At 45.9% G+C, this 20,753-nt stretch overlaps 1 protein-coding gene across 1 annotated transcript in view; it reads right to left on the bottom strand.

The window, feature by feature from the left end:
• Positions 1–901: 901 nt before the first annotated feature.
• The window catches only part of LOC115386163 (uncharacterized), a 39,537-nt gene continuing 19,685 nt past the window's right edge, over positions 902–20,753 (bottom strand). Inside the window, exon 12 of the mRNA XM_030088384.1 lies at positions 902–1,053. Within this exon, the coding sequence (XP_029944244.1) occupies positions 902–1,053 (152 nt within the window). The remainder of the gene's footprint in view (positions 1,054–20,753) is intronic.

The following is a 20,753-nucleotide window of genomic DNA, read 5'->3' as shown; positions in this document are numbered from 1 at the left end:
TATTTTCAACTAAAAAAGTGCAAAATCAAAACTGAAAAACCTTCTTAACAAAAAAACCAACAAGATTCCGTTTCTAAACTGAAAACACTCCACAGTCTGCAGCAGCAGACACAAATCAATGAACTGAACATGATATATCCGATATGGAAACGGCACAAACTTACATGTCTATGGAAGCCATGCTGCGCGCTGCTGTAATGTTTTGATTTACTTCTTCCCGTGCGCTCTGTGACCAAACTGACTATTGGCCAATGAACTGCCGCAGCCTCCTGGGAACGGTCTTTTTTTGACCAATGAGATCAGAGTGATTCTGTGTTGTCGAGCCATCTCTGTCAGCTCGTTGGTCACAGAACGTCAGAGAGCCGCTGAACAATTTACCGTAAGTTTTCAAAAAAAAGCGCAAGTTCCATTGCTCACGTTTTGACTCTCACAAAAATACGGAACAAAGTGCGTTCCTTTTCAGCTCAATACGGAACGCACACTTTTACATCCAAATACGGAACGATTCCGTTTTTCAAGGAACGGTTGGCAACTCTAGTCAAACCAGTGGGTCACAGAGAGGAGATGACTTTCAGCTGTTTCCTGCCAGAGCTGCCTTGCTCAGTGCTCAGCGCTCACCGTGATGGGAACAGGGCGCCACCTGCTGGTAGGGAGTAGCATGACTCAGAGAAGATTGATCACAGAATATTCTCCTCTCTGAAAGTACCGGGCTCACAGTGCTCCAACAGATCATACAAGGCTCAGATTAAACACTGCTCTCTCTCCCGGTCACTGTGCTCGCTGATGAAAACGTGCACGCTCATGGATAATGTTCCTCCATGGGAAATACAGATTCATCAAAGTTCCCCACTACAGTGGCAAAGTCATTGCTGTCATCATTCTGGGCAAACGTGAATGACTTCTAGTTGTTTTCCGCCTCGCTCTCCATGGCGTAAATGAGGCAGCTCACCTGCACTTGGCCATCGTCCTGATCAAGCTTCATGGCGAAGCCGAAACACTCAAACTGCTGTTTCCAGTCAGGCCAGTCTGTGGGGTTATAGAAAGGAATGTTCCCTGAAAGGGTGAAACTTGACCATTTCCATGAAGAGTCCAAATCTCAAAGAGCTTCTGACACCATGTGGAATGATGGAGAGAAGACTTTCTCCGGGATACTCCTGTTAGTGACAGGTCCAGTCGACAGACAGCACACAGCGTACAACACACAGTCCTGTCTTCTCCTGGCTCCTGTCTAATAATGCCATAAGATGTGACTGTTGGAAAGCAGAGGGTGTGTTTCATTTGAACGATGTGACAGTGGGTCTTCTTGTATTCTGAATGTCTGAGGTTGAATCTCTGTTCTCTGGCTGTGGAGATGCTCCCAGTGTGTGAACGGCTGAATGTGACTGATCATGTGAAGTTCTTTGAGCTGAACCAGTGAAAATAATTCCATTTAGCCATCATGTCTTTCTTGAAATGACTAATCTGACCACTTCTGTGTTAGATCAACAGGCGGTGCTGCAGCGGAGCGAGCACATCGTACAGCTGGGAGAAGATAGTCTGATGTTGACTGTCAAGGTAAGTCTGCTGGTCAGGTCAGTCTTCGTCTCATCATCAAGTTTAATTAACTCAGTCTGTGAACATTAAATTAGGTGATAATCTAGATTTTTCTGTCTACAGTGTATCAGGTTGTTGGAATTTGTGCCGTGAACAAGTGTAAACATTAGAACAGTCAGAGTTGATCACATTGAGATTTATTAATGTAGACTTATCCAAAGATTTTTTTCATTGCAACTATTCACAGAACTAGAACTCGGTCTTTTTCCGTTTTGAAAACTTTATTTGATGGAGACATTGTATTAAGTTGGTCTAAATGGCACTTTATTTTGAAAGAAAATCCCAAAAGGTCAAAAAGCAAATTCTGTCTTTGTGTTGATTTGACTCCCATTTAAAGGATCACATTTTCCATGTTGTTGTTCTCATACAGTAACAATAGAGACGTCGTGATTCTGGTTCTGACACAGCAGGAGCCATCACCAGACAGCTTACTGGAGAAGATCAGAAGTTGCTTGTACAGATGGCTGATCGACCTGACCGGGATCTCCACAGGGGTTTGGATGGGAGTCTGGTCCGCCATCAAGGACCTGTTCAGTGAACTCACAAAGGCTGCGAAGCTAATCTCTGAAGCAGAAACCTGTGTGAAGGTGTTTGAAAGGGTGATGGCCGTGCTTGGACTAGGAATAACAGGAGCAACAGCAGGAGCAACATTAGCAGTAATTGCTAAAGCAGTATTAATAGTGGTTGCTATGATTGTAGGAGTTTATATTTATATTTATTTTTATATGAAAAGGCAAAGAAAGCCTTTGAGAAAAAAGAAAAAGACTAATGCTGCCTTAAGTAGACGTTTCACTCACAGTTACTGATGGGGTAACGAATAGACTCCTGACAGACTGCAGCCAGCTGAAAATGCAGCAAGTAAAAAAAAATAAAATAAAATACAGCACTCCTCGATAAGTTTGTTTTTATGTGTGTTTGATCATGACATGGAAAATAATCATGATGTTTAATGAAATAAGGACTGATTTTGTGATCAGAATTAGAGAAATGGAGAAATATGTTTGTTTGTTTTTCATAAAAAGAGAAGTTACAGAAAAACATGTTAAGTGTACTAAAAATTCACTCCATCAAGCAGAGCAATGGATAAAACCTGTGAAAAGCAGACGTTCACTGGAAGAACAGGCTGGAGGGAAATATGAAGAACTCTTCTTTTCCTGAAAGTTCCACCTTCAGCCAGAAAATCTTCTCAGAGAAACAAAGAAGATTTGTTTGATCTTAAAAAACAGAATACAGTATTATATGTCAAACCGAAAGATTTATGGCCCCCCAATAAACCCCTCCCCTCGCCATTTGTGCACCATTTGTGTACCATTTGTCCACTGTGCATTTGTCCCCCCCCCCAAAACTTCCTTCCTTCTGAGGTCTTTTGAAGTTTTTACGACGGGTTAGGTGTTGACACATCTGAAGGGATGAGTAGGAGCCAGACAGACAGTTAGAGGGGGGTGAATTTAAATTGAGATGGCGGAGAAACGTGTCATGAAGAGGTTATATTACAAGCTGAGTCATCCTGGTAGTTTTGGCGGGGTAGAGCGGCTTCATAAAGCGGTTCAAGATGAGACGGGAAAGAAAGTCAGGGTGGAAGATGTGAAAGACTTTTTATCATCTCAAGACACCTATACTCTGCATAAACCGGCTAGGGTACATTTTCCAAGGAACAGAGTTTTTGTTACAAGACCTCTCAAACAATTTCAGGCAGACCTTTGCGATATGCGAGCGTTAGCGGATGAAAATGATGGGTATAGTTATTTACTCACAGTCATCGATGTGTTTTCCAAATTAGCGTACATGCGAGCTTTGAGAAAGAAGACTGCGGCTGAGGTGGTGTCTGCTTTTGAATCCGTCTTTCGCGAGAGCCAGACGCCTGAAAAACTACAGACTGATGCAGGAAGAGAATTTTTCAACAAAAGTTTCAAGATTCTGATGAGGAAACACAACATCATACATTATGCCACAGCCAGTGATCTAAAAGCCTGCGTGGTTGAAAGATTTAACCTAACGTTAAAGACTAGAATTTCACTGCTAAGAACACTAGACGGTGCGTGGAAGTCCTACCAGACTTAGTAAAAAGCAATAATAACACTCACCACAGCAGTATAAAAATGCGCCCGGTTGATGTGACGAAGGGCCTTCAAGTATTTCACAATCTGTACGGTACGCCTACACCACGAGACAAGAGCAAAAAAAATTAAAGGTAGGATTTAAGGTGGGCGATGTTGTCAGAATATCCAAGTTGCGAGGGGTCTTCGATAAAATAATACGAACAGAGATTCACGGATGGAGTGTTTACGGTGTCAGAATGCATTCTGCGTACTCCGCGTATATCAACTCAAAGATTATGACGGCGAAGTGATCGAAGGTTCATTCTGTGAGCCGGAGCTGCAGAAAGTGAAAAAAGACTCATTAACATTTAACTCATTAACATTTTTCAATCATACAATTTTCAAACAGTCTGTTAGATATTACATTTTACTACAAACAGATATGTCTGGATGTCTGTAGCACTTTGGACCCTTTATGAAATATGAATGAAAAGTATTACTAGCAAAATGATTAAAGTATTCATTGTGCTGAAAAGTGCTCCCTGTCAGTGCTGCCATTGTATAGGATGTTTTTGGATTATTATACTGTATATTACTACTGCAGATGTTTAAGCTTGTCCTAATGTTAGCTAATATGTACACTTTTGGGTGGTTCAATCAACAGTTAATACTGATGTATTTTTCAGCTAATCCAAGGGAGTTTAAAACAGTTCATTTATTTGAAGAAGAGGGAGAATTTTCTAATCTCATCAAGAAACATTTCAAACTTTTAAACTCAGTATATCAGTATGTTTCATAGGTTTTATTTCTAAATATTTTTTATTTATTTTAGTTCATGTGTGAGTGAAGAGGAAAAGACAGGAGATGACCCACATTTAACATTCCAAAAAAGGCATGACAAGACATGAGTAAAGCTCTGAAATATTGTATTTAAAGAGTAACAGAGACAGAAGAGAGGAAGGAGTGAAAGAGTGAGGGGAAAATGAACAGGAAATCATAAAAAATGTGCAGAGAAAGCAAGAGAGAAGAGACAAGACAGGATTTGAGGACAGGATTGAAAAACAGAGCAGTAAAGGACAGCAGAGGTGCCAGCCAGGGTCACAGGGAGCCTGCAGTAAGGAAATACTGTAAGGTATTTTATTTCTTTAGTTTATGATCAGTCTGAATAACTTTTGTATTTTAGATTTTTTTCTTTCAGTGGACATGAGGCATAAAACAATGACTTCAAGGCTTCTGGTGGTAAGACATTTGCATCATTAAAGGGTCTGAATTTGAAGTGTTCTCCGTGCCTTTCTCACATTTCAATTGGTGGTAAGTTGATGTAAAAAAAAAAAAAAATGATAATAAAATAAAGATAGTTTAGTATGTGTAGCACAAAAAATGCCGGAAAAAATAAATCGGCATCTGCACCGCCAGGGCTAAGCCCCTGATCTCCTAGAATCCTAGATCAGCCCCTGTCTTAGTCAAATGTTAAACTTATATCTTCCTTAACAGGCCAGCTAACCTGACTGAATACTGTTCATTGGTTCTTATTGTGAAGATTCTGAGCTGCTTCAGTTCACACAGGGATTCAAAAACAGAACTCTCTTTTATCCCAACACATGACAAACAAACATGACCTGAACTAGGCTCCCGGGTCGACTACTGATCACCTGCATAGATGCCGAGGATTATTCTGACTCAGAGGGCAGTGTATGCACTGGAAAGTCTTTCAAGTGACAAAGTCTCTCAGGTGGGATGGCTGCTCGATGACTCCGCCTCTCGTCATGGTCATGACATCTGCTGATTATGTTGTTCTCTCTTCTTGGTGATGTCCTCTGTGTGTTGCTGTCTTAGCTATCCCTTTGTCCTTTTCTTCTTCCTCCACAAGCTATGGCTGGGAAAACAATGGCTTTATCAGATGCAGATGCCATCTGTCACCACGCACCGTGCCGTTGAAGTAGGATCTCTGCAGAACAGCTGTAGTCCTGGTCCATCTTTTCAGATTTTCAAGTTTGACAGTAACTGAATCACCAGGCTTGAAATGAGGCAGCTTGCTCTTTACTCTGGAATCTGCTGCTTTCACAACGAACAAATCTGGCCACTGGAGTAGAAACTTGTCTCCAAGTATGGGAACAGGAGTCCATATCTGATGTCCTAACATTAGTTGGGCAGGACTGTGGCCTGAATAGGGGTTGTTCTATAGCTTAGGAGAGCCAGTGAAGGGCCCTTTGTTTTACTTCAAAGTTCTCACAGCTCGTTCAGCGGCAGCATTCAACTTGACTCGTGACATGGTGGACGTCATGTGCCTTTGCAAACTCCTAAAACTGCTGTCTAGAAAACTGTGGTCCATCATTAATCACTAAGGTAGTGGGATAACCCCACCTCACGGAGATGGTGGGGCACGGAGACCTCACCGTGGCCATCGTCATGTCAGGTAGGTAGGCTAGGTTGATACATCTGGAGACTTCTTCAAGGTAGTTCCTTTTGTCCACTTTGCAGGTGTCAGTAGCATCTCCCTCCCAAGGTCTGCCTGGTTGGCGTCAGTGGCTCCTTGTGTTGAGTTGGTCTTGTTGTTTAGCAGTATGTACACGGTTTTATCCAGTCCTGCAGGGCTTGCCTGATGCCTGGCCACCAGAGTGTCTGCTTGATCTGTTGACGGCACTTGCCAATGCCCATGTGTCCCCCAGTGGGTGGACTGAGCGCCTTGCATGGCAGCCGCCTCCACTGGTGTGTGAATGTGTGTGTGAATGGGTGAATGTGTTAATGCAGTGTAAAGCGCTTTGGGCTCTGTCAATGCAGCGTAAAAAGTGCTATATAAGTGTCGACCATTTACCATTTACCATCATGTATACAGTTAATAATCTCCAACAGTAGGCCTTTTGGAATAGTGATCCTGTTGCCATAGAGTGGTAAGTTAGAGCTTGTGAGGGAGTCTTTTCCAGCATCGCATTGCAAAATACTGTGTGGGACTTTGGAGGCATATTTTGGCCTGCCCTCACTCACAGAGTGCATTACTGTTTCCACCTCTTTGTCCTCTTTCAATCTCATCCAGATAAGAAGCTGACACCGGCCATGATGCATGTGTGGCATCCTCAAGGGCTTCTGTGTCATCTGATATTTCGACTTTGTCCAGATACAGTGCTGTAGAAGGGTGCTGAACAGCAGTTTGTGTGGGACTACAGTTTACACTATCAGTCTGAGGAGCAAACATTGGAAACGTAGTGGAACTGCATTGATTTCTTTCACAATAAAGAGTGGGACCAGTGGTTTGTGGTACATTTGGATTCTGAAGTCATCCAGACCATGGAGGTACTTAGAGAACATTTCAAATGCCCAAACTGCAACAGTCAAAGTTTGGGAACAGTATGCTGCTGGTTTCAGACATCCATTGAGGTCCTGCAGAAGAACTCCATCCAGCCCATAGCTGCTGGCATCAGCACTTTCTACGGTTTGTTTTTCGACATCAAAAAGTCCTGAGCTGAGCCCCACATCCATGCTATGTCAGCCTTGAACACTTCATTGGGAGAGTGTGCGACATCTGCTCGCTTGGGCAAGTGGCGTCCAAGGAAATGTAGCATGCCAATGATGCACTTTCGGTGTGTGACATTCTGTGGTGGCTGCATGTCTCTGATGGCTTCCACTTTTCCAGGATTGGGTCTGATGCCCTACTTGTCCACGATGTGTCCCAGAAAATGGATTTGTTGAGCCTCAGCCCAGAATCCTTGAGTGTTTGCAGCACCCACTGCAGGCATTGCTCGTGCACCTCAGGGGTGTCTCCATAAACAATTATGTCATCCTTGTAGACTGCCATGCCTTGGAGGCCTTTTAGAAGATTGTTCATTTCCCTTTGAAATACATCTTGAACACTGGATATCCCAAATGGAAGGTGTCTAAAGAAGTACCTTCCAAAAGGTGTGATGAAGGTCTGTCACTGTTATCATTTAATGGGATTTGCCAGAATCCTGTGGCAGCATCCAAAAGTGAGAATGGTCTTGAACCAGTCAGCCTGGGGAGTATAACATTGAGAATGGGATGAAACTTTGTTGAGGTGATTCAGACCAACACATATTCTCACTCTGACATTTTTCCTTGGTACTGGTACCATTGATGCACACCATTCTGTTGGTTCTGTTATCTCTTCAATAACGCATTTGACCATTTGTTGCAGCTCCTCCTTCACTTTGGAGAACAACAGCAGAGAGACCTGCCATGATGGAGCATGGTATTGCTCCCTTATTGTTTAATTTTCACTGGGGTTGTGTTTAAAAGTCCTACAGGCTCACAAGATGGGCCTGACCTCTCTTCTGTTCTCTGTATAAGGTCCATGGCAACTGATGCTGATCTTGTACATGTATGTAGAAACAGTACCATCTCCCTTTGTAATCGGCGAGATTTTAAATAAAGCCTTCCTCCTGGGTAATCCAATAAGCACTGTGACTCTCTATGCTGCTCAGAAACACGTTTTCAGATGAAATCTTCCCCTCTTGTGTATCACGGCTATTTTTGGTCTGAAATATTTGTCTAATTTGTCCATTTTGACATAGTTTTCGTCATTGTCATTAGCATCGCTCGGCCTCACTCCCGAGTGAGAACATCAAGGTACAGACCTGTATTTCCCCATCCTCCTTGTCCAGCATAGTGGTGATTCTGTACCTGTTGAACCTCTTTTTCCAGTTAGGACACAGCTCCGAATCAGACAAGTCAAACTTGTCTGGTGGTTGGAACTTTGCCAGGGTCAACTTCTGACACCACGTGTTTAATGATCAGTCAACAGTGGTATTCAAGAGGTTTAATGCAGCATCTTTCCTTGAAGATGTACATGTGAATCTCTGGTGCACCATTCCAACTTCCGATATGTGATTCCCTTTAGGTAGAGCTGTGCAAACAAGTAAACATTGCAGTAAATATTGGAACTAAACATCCAACATACACATTACTGTGAGTCATTCATGCTCATCCAGACATTCCTGTCTATCTGGACACATTTTTATCTACTTCACAGTGAATGTCATCTCATACAACGCAATGAGGAAAGTTTCTCTAATGATAATGAGCAAATGATAATGTTATAAAACAGCAGAGAGTGGTAAGAAGGCTATTGCTGCAGGTCTAAAAGTATTTGCATTTTTGTTGGAGGGACTGAGAAACTGCTACTATGATGTGCACAAATGACAAAATGTTGCGGAGGTTGTTGGAGCCAATTTTTCATTTCTTTCCTTAACTACCAGGGGGAGCAGTATGGGGAAAGGCATTAATAAGGCTCACAGGTGATCAGGGGCAGGTGTGCATAGAGAGACAGCGAACAGTCTTTTCACCATGTCTGAGCGGCGTGTGAGATGGTGGTGGGGATGATGGTATGGGAATGTGTTAAATGTCATAACATGAACAGGTACGAACTTACTTATTGTGTCCTCCAGGGGACAATGTTGCTTGATACACAGTGTGTGAAGAAGAAGATGTACCGACTGTTGTTCCTGTTTGAATCAATGTTGGAAGCGGCAGCTCCGCATCAGTGTTAAATAAATATGCCAGAAGAGCTAAAGAGATGACGGCCTGTCTGAAAGTTTATTCAACCTCCAAGGATGCGCCACTCTGCTCAACAGGTTATGGGCCCAGGACCGCCAGTCTAGAGCAATAAGAAGGTAACAGAAAAACGAACTGTTAGCCGAGAGAAGCTAGCTACTAGCTGGGTCTGGAAGAAGACGGCGATGAGAGACTCCCGCGCAAAGTGAAGACGTGTCACAGAGTTTTCTACAAGCCGCAGCCCCTGAGAGAAGCAACGTTAAAATGGCCGGAGCAGGAATGCTACCCCAGCAGATTATGTTTGATGGAACAGAAGAAAAGTATGATCTGTGGGAGACGAGATTCCTTAGCCGTTTGCATATTCTGAAACTGAAAGACACAATTCTGCATATGCCCACTGGAGAGGATGCAATAGCTGCAGATGGTGCAAAGAACGCAGACTGTTATGCACAACTAGTGAATGCATTAGATGATAAGAGCCTTTCGTTAATAAGGCATGATGCTGCAGAAGATGGGAGGAAAGCCCTGAAAATATTAAGAGAGCGCTACTCAGGGAAAAGCAAGCCCAGGATCCTGAACCTACACACAACACTGACCACCATAAAAATGGCAGGAAATGAAAGTGTTACTGATTACGTGATTAGGGCTGAGAATATAATTTCAGCTCTTCGTGATGCAGGAGAAAACATGAGCGATGGGCTGCTTGTTGCCACCGTTTTGAATGGACTGCCAGACTCATTCAGGCCACTAGCTGTTCATGTTACACAGAACGAGGACAATGTTACATTCAAAGATTTCAAAAGAAGACTGAGAGTATATGAAGAATCTGAAAAGATGAGGACATCTGGATCTGCAGACAGCGTGATGAAGACCAGTGCAAAGCAAAGCAGATAGGGCACAAAGACACACCAGAAGGATGGGGAAACTTTGGTTTGTTACAAGTGTGGAGAAAAAGGGCACATCAGAACCAAGTGTACCCAAAAGGTGTGGTGCAGTCACTGCAGGAGCAACACTCACGCTGAGTCCCTATGCAGAAAAAAAGGGGAAAAGAGACGGAGTGAGAAAAGTTGCAGAGGAAAAAGAGGAGAACGACGAAGAGGATCAGTGCTTCATGGCCAAACATGCAACCGGTGAGAAGCCATCAACCAAGAAAGGGATCATGGTTGACGCTGGAGCAACATCTCACATTGTGAACGATATTGCCAAATTCACAAGCTTCGATAACACATTCCAGCCCGACACCCATTCGATCGAGCTGGCAGATGGAACCAGATGCAGTGGAATGGCGCAACGCAGAGGGACGGCGCTGATCTACCTGCTTGATGCTGATGGGCAAGAACAAAGAGCACAGCTGCAGAATGCACTATATATGCCGACATATCCACACGACATCTTTTCGGTGGCGAGAGCGACGAATGGAGGAGCGACAGTGACTTTCGTAAAAGGGGACAGCGACATGATCACCAAAAAGGGAACCAGGTTTGACTTTTATGAAAATGGAAATCTGTTTTACTTGCCAACTGTTGAGAAAAATGTTGAAAAATGCAGTGTGTGCCATGACATGCAAACCTGGCATGAAATTTTAGGTCATTGTAACTGGTATCAAAAATGTGTATCATAAAAGCCCAAATTGGGTTACCAATTTCATAACCCAGCGATTTGGTTAACAAAATGACCCAACATTTTTTAGTGTGTGTGTCAGTGGATTTTGAAACTGACGTTTGATTCGGGTTCTCTGCAGCCAATCAGTAACAAATCTTCACCTAAGTGAGAAGTTTTCTTGTGTATTCATCATTGGTACATTTTCTCTATAATACGTACAGATAAACATAAAGTTCATAATATTAAAGGCTGACATTTTAAATCATTTCACTCAGACGATGAGCCCCACAGCCTGTGGTCAGAGCCTCAGTGATGAGGGGGGAGAAGTGACCCATAATGGAGACAGCCTGCTGCCTTTTTTTCATTTCATCAGGACTGTTGACCTTCTGATATTTCTCGTTTGAGATTGATGAGATACAATAAACACATCATCATTTGAATGTTAGTAAAATAACTTAAATAAGTCTAATTACCTCTCTTTTTCTCTGTGTGTGTGGTGGTATAAGTGTCTGGGTGTGTGTGTGTGTGTGTGTGTGTGTGTTCATGGCCTGACTTTGACGATCAGTCATGATGCTTCATGCCGCTGTAACGTCGCAGCACGTCTTCATCACGTCTGAAGTTTTCATTTCGGTAATCAAACCCACAACCTCCACAACCTCCTCAACCTCTTCAACCGCCAACCACCATGCATCCAGCCTCTGGAGCAGCTCCTTCCATTAATGTGTCTTCTGCTTTCACAGCCACAACAGTTTCTCCTTCCTTCCTGTAGAAGAAAATCTCAGCAGAAACAGAAGAACAGAGAAGCACCACCAGAGTTGGGGTCCGTTACTCAAAAAAGTAAAGAGTTACCCGTTACTAGTTACTTTTGAAAAAAGTAGTGCCTTGCACTACTTGATTACTCCGTGGAAATAGTAACGAAGTTACACTACTCGTTACTGCATAGTGCTCCGCGGAGCTGTGCTCCCTTATATCCCTCCGCGGAGCGCTGCCATGCGCAGGTCTGTGTGTATCAAAACGTTTTTTTTAACTTATTGAAAAGAAAACACGTCTTTTCAAATGTTTTATAACCATTGGGATTTACTTCACGTGCTAATACACCATCCCCTGGACCACTGGAAGGAGTATTTTGTCCATTTGCGTAGTCCGGCTCTGATTGACTTCCAGCTAAGCTTCGAGCTAAGCTACAACAATGCTAACAGCTGGGAACCAGAGACTCAGGGATTTATGAGCTTGTCTGACTTTGTCAATGATAGGGAAAGGGTGTGGGTCCCTAATCTTCAGAGTATTCATTTAAAAGGGGCATTTACAGTAGGAGGGAGTGCAGTGTTGTCAGTGGGGCACAAATTTATAGAAGGCAACCAATTTTACTGTGACGGTTCCATCAGCCCTGACCCGGAGGAGATAGCCAGTAGTTACTCGTATGGCCACCGTTCATCTACTGGTGGTAATAAAAAAAAAGTCCGCTTAAATAATAATATTTTGGTTGCTCTATTTGCAGTCATTGTAAAAGTAACGATCGTAGCGTTTCATTTGTAACGCTAGTTTAACTACCAATCCAGAAGGAGTAGTGCTGTTACACTACTCGTTCCCATCAAAAGTAATTTAACTACTTGTAACGCTCGTTACTTGTCGTTACATACCCAACTCTGAGCACCACACATGTCCTCACAGGCTCAGAAAAACAATTCTCCCTAAATCTGAGTCCCTCTTGTTGTGTGTGTGTGTGTGTGTGTGTGTGTGTGTGTGTGTGTGTGTGTGTGTGTGTGTGTGTGTGTGTGTGTGTGTGTGTGTGTGTGTGGTCGGTGCGGTGTGGCTGGCAACAGAGGATCGATATTGCGGATCCTAACCATGGGGTTCCTGCAGGAATCTTCCAACAAAACAAATGCTTCCCAGACAAAAACAAAACAAAAACACATCAGTATATTATTTTTCTATGAAACAATCTGATTGATGCACCTTCATCCTCACATCATCAGCTCACTGGGCTGTGTGTGTGATGCTGTTTCTCCAGCATCTGCAGTTGTTTTCTGTTCAGCTGTCTCTGGCTCCTCAGCTGATAAAGATGCAGCGACTGAATGAACTGTTTGTTTCACAGTTCGCTTCGGAGGGTCTGAAATAAAGAAAACTCTCTCAAAATTAAATTAATTAGCTTTTAAATTCTGATCCTAAGAATTCGAACTCCATATTCTGTTTGTTCTCTAAAACACAACTTTACATTTCGAGCATGCTCATTGGCACACCATGTCGACAGCACAGATTGGAGAACATGTACTTCAGGTCTTACAGCATGCTGAGAGAGGCGGCGAATATTGGAGGGTTGGATCAGCGGTCGGCTGCCAATCACACGTTGTCGCATGAACCATCTCAAATCATTCCATTGCCCATCGTGGGGTTTGGCAAGGGAACTGTGGGAACGTTTGTGAGAACCTGAAACTTTAAACAGAGACAGTAGACAGACGTACAAACGCTGCACACTGAATCCTGTCAAAAAAGACGTCTGATATCGTCAAGTCATCGTCAAAGTCCTGGAAAAAGGCTTTGTTCATAGTCAACATCACGTCCTGTAAGCACAGTGCACGTGTCGTGCACTGGGGTTTGTCTGCAGTCGTAAGTTTGCGGTTGATGTGAGCACAGTCTCCAGTTTGATCATTAACTCTCATCTTATCAGAGTCATTGGGCAAAGTTGAGATAATAAGACCATGTCGCATCTAACCGGACAGGAAAAGCTTTCTTCTTTTTCCAGGTCAACATCCAATTTGTAGCCCCAGAATCAACCCAATTAAAAAAAAAAATAAATAAATAAAAATCCCACAGGTTTCCCTGCTACCATAAGCGTGAGCATATGAAATCTCAGATGTGCATCAATAACTATGCATCGAATACCATTACCCAATGTGTAATTTTTTTTTTTTTATTCTTTTCAAGCTCTGCGACCCTGTCCTGACCCTGTCAAAGCTGTGTATCAGTGACAGGCGCTTCATTGCGGTTAGCAGGTTGTGTGTTGTTTGTGTACATCATCCATGCCATCAGTGGTGATTTCACCTTCTCAGTCAGTAGATGAGAATTCAACGTGACCCGGTGCCCATTCCCCCCTTCTTGTGCTCCTCTGCGTGGTTCTCCACACCATCGTCCATGTCCACAGTTCTTACGTGGGCAGTTACGGATCCAGTGTCCAGTCCATCCACCAGGTTCACCCTGCCGTCGCACTGCTGTTGCTTTGGAAGAATGATGGTGAATGACGTTGTTGAGTTGCTGGTTCTGTTTCCACTTCCAGCAGTTGTCCAGGAGGTGGTGCCTTCCGGCGCCCAGGTGTTGGGAGTGTCTGACAGATCATTCCTTCAGCAGAAAGCTGACACAGAGGTGGAGTTCAGCACTTCAGAGAGAATGGGAGTAGTGTAGAGCAGAGGCCATGGTGATTGGATGTATCTTTGTAGGGGCCCAGTCGCTTTCCTCACACAACTGATGTCCAGTACGAACCAACCTCTTCTTCTTCTTTTATTGGTTTTATATAGCGCTTTCCAGGACACTCAAAGACGCTTTACATTGCATTGCATTATTCATTCACACCATACTGGGTGGTGGTAAGCTACTGCTGTAGCCACAGCTGCCCTGGGGCAGACTGACGGAAGCGAGGCTGCCAATCTGCAATCCCTCCGACCACCACCAACCATTCACTCTCACAACTTTCATACTAGGCAACGTGGGTGAAGTGTCTTGCCCAAGGACACGACGACAGTTTTACGCCTGCGGGAGCGGGGATCGAACCGCCAACCTTCCAGTTATAAGACGACCTGCTCTACCAACTGAGCTTCTGTCGCCCCAACCTCGAAAGAGAGTAGATGGCACGGAGACACATGTATCAGTAGTAAAACCCTCTCATGTCCCTCATGATGTTTTCTCGCCCTGTTCTCTCCCTAAGCGGATGTCCCTCTGCTTTCTATCTCTGGTTCCTGCTTCACTCATCCAAGTGACTTCTCAATTATTATTCTTTTCCCCATTTTTTCCTTCTTTTTTCTCTTTTTCAGTTCTTGTTTTTTTCCCTAGTGAACAATTCTGCAAAACTAGTAACTTTGTCATGCTCAAACTTCCCTCTTTGGGGAACCCAAGCCGTTCACTCCATTCCCTCACACATCCCACGCACTCAGGCCCATAGTTTCTTGACATGTCATCTATTACTCATTTTCAGTTGGAACGTCTTCACCCGGCCTTTTCCCCTCTACGGTCCCAGCCCAGACCCGAGGGTGCAAAAGTGCTAAAAAACCTCTCTTTAGTCTCAACCCCTCCTAACCACTGTCGGAGGATTAAAGTTTTGTGCTGTGTCTTATAGTGACCGGCACTACATCAGTCACTCGCCCTCCAACCAGTCTAACATGGAAAGAACTCACCGGGTGCTTGTAGGAGTTTCCCCGAAAAGGAGGAGAACAGTTCGTGGATCCTAGCAGTGGTCCAGATGGTGGGTTTGGACCCAGTCCCCATAGAGTCCGTCAATGGCTGCGGGGCTGCAGCAATTCGTCCACAGGATGGCCAATCACTGGGTTTCTGTCCTCTGCCGGATTCCATTCGTAGGATCCTGTTCTTAACGCCATCTGTAATGGCAATTTTATTTAACAAAGGGCATCAAATGGTGAGTTCTTGGTGGTCTCAATTTAACCTGTGCACTGCCTGGATTGATTACAAGAAAGCCTATGACTCAATGCCACACACGTGGACACTGGAGTGCTTGAAACTGTACAACATCAACAGGACTCTAAGGAGCTTCCTTCAGAACTCAATGGGGCTGTGGAAGACAAGTCTCGAGGTCGACTCAAAGCCAGTGGCACAGGTGAGCATCAAATGCGGCATATACCAAGGTGATGCCCTGTCCCCCCTGCTGTTCTGCATAGGCCTGAACCCCCTCAGCCAGATCATTACCAAGAGCGGCTTTGGATACCGGTTCAAGAGCGGAACGACTGTCAGCCACCTCCTCTACATGGATGACATCAAACTGTATGCCAAGAATGAGCGTGACATCGACTCCCTGATTCACCTCACCAGGATATACAGCAATGACATCGGGATGTCATTCGGACTAGATAAGTGTGGACGAACGGTATCTAGAAGAGGGAAGGTGATCACAACTGAAGGAGTTGAATTGCCTGAAGGGAACATAACAGATGTGCAGAACAGCTACAAGTACCTGGGGATCCCACAGGTAAATGGTAACCATGAGGAGGCAGCTGGAAAGTCAGCCAAATACCTACAGAGAGTAAGACAAGTCCTGAAGAGTCAGCTGAATGGCAAAAATAAGATCCAGGCCATAAACACCTACGCCCTGCCAGTAATCAGATACCCTGTTGGCATAATATCCTGGCCACTGGAAGAAATGCAAGCCACTGATATGAAGACAAGAAAGCTCCTTACAATGCATGGAGGGTTCCACCCTAAGTCCAGCATACTGAGGCTATACACCAGGAGAAAGGAGGGAGGCCGAGGACTAGTGAGTGTGGAAACAAGCGCTTCCGCCAATGCGGAAGTGAACTAACCTCACCCGCCACTCGCGGTGTAGGCGGACAAAACAAGCACTCCCGCCGCTGCCCCTCACCACCGGCCGCCACTGGATCATACCCCTACGTTTGGAGTGTGCCTCTGGAGAATCACCGTTTGGAGGGATGAATAGCCCTCCCCCTTCCCCCTACCCCTCCGTCATAATGACAATCGGGACACTCCTACCCCTCCACGTGAACACGCAAAACGGAGGGGTAGGGCCAAGGGGGAGGGCTAAGGGGTGAAGTGGGATTCAGCCTAAATCCCTGAGATGTAATGTGTGAACCTCAAGCTTCGTGGATTTCCAGAGGCGCTCAATTTTTCGACACAGTCTTTTCAGGCTCAGGATGTTGCCATTTAACCAGGGAGACAACTGCTTCCTGGAGACATGGCTGCATTTTAGTGTTGCCACTCGGTCTATAATTGTCACGGTGCAAGGATGGAAGGACCCACGTGCAGGCATCCAGGAAGAGTTGAGCTTGCTTTATCAGCAGGAAACAGGAAGGCAGGGCAAGCTGAGCTGAGGTACAGACAGGAAGACACAGACAACCCACAATGCACCGACCAGGACAAGTGAGGGGGAAGCAGGCTTTAAATAAAGGTAGACACAGGTGAGGCATATTAGGGCACTAACGAGATAGGTGACCAGGCAAGAGAACATGAGGATCAGACAATCAGGAGAGACAGGGCATGCAGAAATGAGAAAACGAAACCAAAACTGGCCCAGAGCGCCCCCTCATGGCCGAAGGGGCACAGGGCGTGACAATAATGGAGCCACAGAGAGAGTTAAAACAGCACATAAGGCCATCAGCATCAGTGCAGTGGGTCAGATCACGAGAGTCAAACAAGGCACAGAATCTCTCAGCTGTGGTTTCAGTAATGATCCTCCTTTCTACCTTTGTAGGGGCAGGCTGAGGTTCAGATGGAATAATCAGTTCAAAAAACACACAGCTGTGGTCACTCAGATGGACATTCTCTACACCAGGGGTGTCAAACTCGTGCCAGAAAGGGCAGAGTGGCTGCAGATTTTCGTTCCAACCAAGCAGGAGCACACCAGACTCCACTCATCCCATCAAGCTACACTGAAGACCTGATGACATGAGTGGAGTCTGGTGTGCTCCTGCTTGGTTGGAACGAAAACCTGCAGCAACTCGGCCCTTTCTGGCACAAGTTTGACACCTGTGCTCTAGACAAACATTTCCAACATGGAGGCCTAGAGAGAACACCAGGTCCAGAGTATGACCTTTGCTGTGGGTGGAGCCTAACCCCTGCAGCTGGAAATTAAAAGATTCAGAGATAAAAGCTCAGCTGCTGGGTTACATGAGCCATCATCAACGTGCAGGTTGAAATCTCCAAGGACCAAATCTTTATCCAGTTTTATGATGGATGATAAAACGTCATTGAAGTCGTTTGGGAAGACACCAGCAGGGCCAGGAGGGCGGTAGACCAGGAAACAGTGAAATGTGTTAGAGGAGCCAATTTTGATCATTTGGGACTCAAAAGAAGTGTAGTGGTCAGTGTTCATCATTCTGCAGGTGTACCTGTCCCGGTACACAGCAGCAAGGCCACCCCCACGTCGACAGGGGCGGGGCCAACCGAGGACTGAGCATCCAGCAGGACACAGCTCCTTCAGGGGGATGAACTCCCCGTCTCTCTGCCATGTCTCAGTGAGGAACAGGAAGTCCAAGTTTTCATCGGTAAATAGTTCATTCAGAGAGAAGGATTTGTTTGTAATAGAGCGAGCATTCAGGAGACCAATGCGACGAGCTGACGACCTGATGATGACGTCACTGCACTCGTGTCAGCTGTGTCCAATGGGATTGGCCGCAGCCACCTCCCACGATCACATGGTGGTGAGCTGGACAGACAGCAGGTGAGGAGGGAGACTCCATGTTTGATCGTCCAGATCAGGCTTCTGGCGTGCGTCTTGGGACGATTTAATGCTGAGTAGAGTTTGCCAATCATATATCAGCAATGCAGAGGAATCTTGGCAGAGTAAGCATAACAGGCCAATCCAGCGAGGAGCAGGACAGGCAGACGGCAAGCCGCACAGGCTGGAGCCATCTTGCGCATGCGCGTGATCTGAGCTCCACAGCATGGGTTAATGGGTTGTGGGATGTTATTTTATTGTGATGGTTGTGTTTCTATGTTTTTCACCGACCCACGGGTTTAAATAAATGTGCACAATCTTTTGTTCAGCATTCCCCGCTTTACAACTCATAGCATTCCTACGCTCTGACATATAGTCAATTTTTTTTTTCCATCAGTTAGTTTCACTTTTATGAGTTAGTCAGTCACACAGTGTTTTATATATTGGACATTGAGCTTGGGAGGTTTCTGGACAGTGGTTACACAACAAAAAAAATACCTCAAACAAATCTTTCCAGTCACCCCCGCCCTGTCAGCAGAGAGCCATGGAGCTTCTCTCCAATTCCCTGCAGGGAGGAAGTTGCTCAATCCCTCTTTCTAGATCTCCCCGAAACACTGCAGCCATCGACACAGCAGTCTGCCTGAAGCCCAGCTGTGCTGAAGAGTTGTATTTGCTGTGATTTACTCTTCACTGGAGAAATATGGGTCATAAATACAGCTACCCGGTTTATTTTGAAGGTGGCAGACTGTCCCAGGAGCAGAAGAGGAGAATTACAAAGTATTTCCAGATCAAACGCAGATCAGAGTGTTCGCCTGTGGAGGAAGTATCAGAAAACATCTACAGGATTGCTTTCAGACGTCAAGAAGGTACGTGTAAATAAAACTAAATGAATGCATTTAAAAGGCTAAATTAAAGGGGCTGTATCATGCTTTTTTAGCTAGTCCAAACCCTAGAAATGGCATTAACATGGTAATAGTTTATTTTTGGCGCAAAGGAAAAGTCATCCATCCATCCATCCATCCATTTTCTACCGCTTATCCAGGGCCGGGTCGCGGGGGCAGCAGTCTCAGCAGGGATGCCCAGACTTCCCTGTCCCCAGACACTTCCTCCAGCTCCTCTGGGAGGATCCCAAGGCATTCCCAGGCCAGCCGAGAGACATAGTCTCTCCAGCGTGTCCTGGGTCTTCCCCGGGGTCTCCTCCCAGTGGGACATGCCCGGAACACCTCCCTCGGGAGGCGTCCAGGAGGCATCCTAAACAGATGTCCGAGCCACCTCAGCTGGTTCCTCTCGATGTGGAGGAGTAGCGGCTCTACTCCGAGCTCCTCCCTGGTGACTGAGCTCCTCACCCTATCTCTAAGGGAGCGCCCAGCCACCCTACAGAGGAAGCTCATTTCGGCCGCTTGTATCCGGGATCTTGTCCTTTCGGTCATGACTCAAAGCTCATGACCATAGGTGAGGGTGGGAACGTAGATTGACCGGTAAATCGAGAGCTTCGTCTTTCGGCTCAGCTCCTTCTTCACCACGACGGACCGATACAACGACTGCATCACTGCAGCCGCTGCACCGATCCGCCTGTCAATCTCACGCTCCATCCGTCCCCCACTCGTGAACAAGACCCCAAGATACTTGAACTCCTCCACTTGGGCTAGGGTCTCTCCACCAACCTGGAGGGGGCAAGCCACCTTCCTCCGGTCGAGGACCATGGCCTCGGATTTGGAGGTGCTGATCCTCATCCCTGCCGCTTCACACTCGGCTGCGAACCGCCCCAGTGCATGCTGTAGGTCCGGGTTCGATGAAGCCAACAGGACAACATCATCTGCAAAAAGCAGAGATGAAATCCTGTGGTTCCCGAACCGGACCCCCTCCGGCCCCTGGCTGCACCTAGAAATTCTGTCCATGAAGATTATGAACAGAACCGGTGACAAAGGGCAGCCCTGCCGGAGTCCAACATGCACCGGGAACAGGTCCGACTTACTGCCGGCAATGCGGACCAGACTCCTACTCCGGTCATACAAAGACCGGACGGCCCTTAACAAGGGGCCCCGGACTCCGTATTCCCGGAGCACCCCCCACAAGACACCACGAGGGACACGGTCGAATGCCTTCTCCAAATCCACAAAACACATGTGGACTAGTTGGGCAAACTCCCACGAACCCTCGAGCACCCTATGGAGGGTATAGAGCTGGTCCACTGTTCCACGACCAGGAAGAAAACCGCATTGTTCCTCCTGGATCCGAGGTTCGACTATCGGTCGGATCCTCCTCTCCAGTACCCTGGAATAGACTTTCACGGGGAGGCTGAGGAGTGTAATCCCCCTATAGTTGGAGCACACCCTCCGGTCCCCCTTTTTAAACAGGGGGACCACCACCCCGGTCTGCCAATCCAGAGGCACCGTCCCCGACCGCCATGCGATGTTGCAGAGACGTGTCAACCAAGACAGTCCCTGCACATCCAGAGACTTAAGGTACTCAGGCCGAATCTCGTCCACCCCCGGTGCCTTGCCACCAAGGAGCTTGCCAACCACCTCAGTGACTTCAGCTTGGGTGATGGACGAGTCCACCTCTGAGACCTCAGCCTCTGCTTCCTCCACGGAAGACGTGGCGACGGGATTGAGGAGGTC

The sequence above is a fragment of the Salarias fasciatus genome, chromosome 3 (assembly GCF_902148845.1).
Source record: "Salarias fasciatus chromosome 3, fSalaFa1.1, whole genome shotgun sequence".
In the NCBI taxonomy this organism is placed as follows: Eukaryota; Metazoa; Chordata; class Actinopteri; order Blenniiformes; family Blenniidae; genus Salarias; species Salarias fasciatus.
This window is presented reverse-complemented; position numbering and strand designations above follow the sequence as displayed.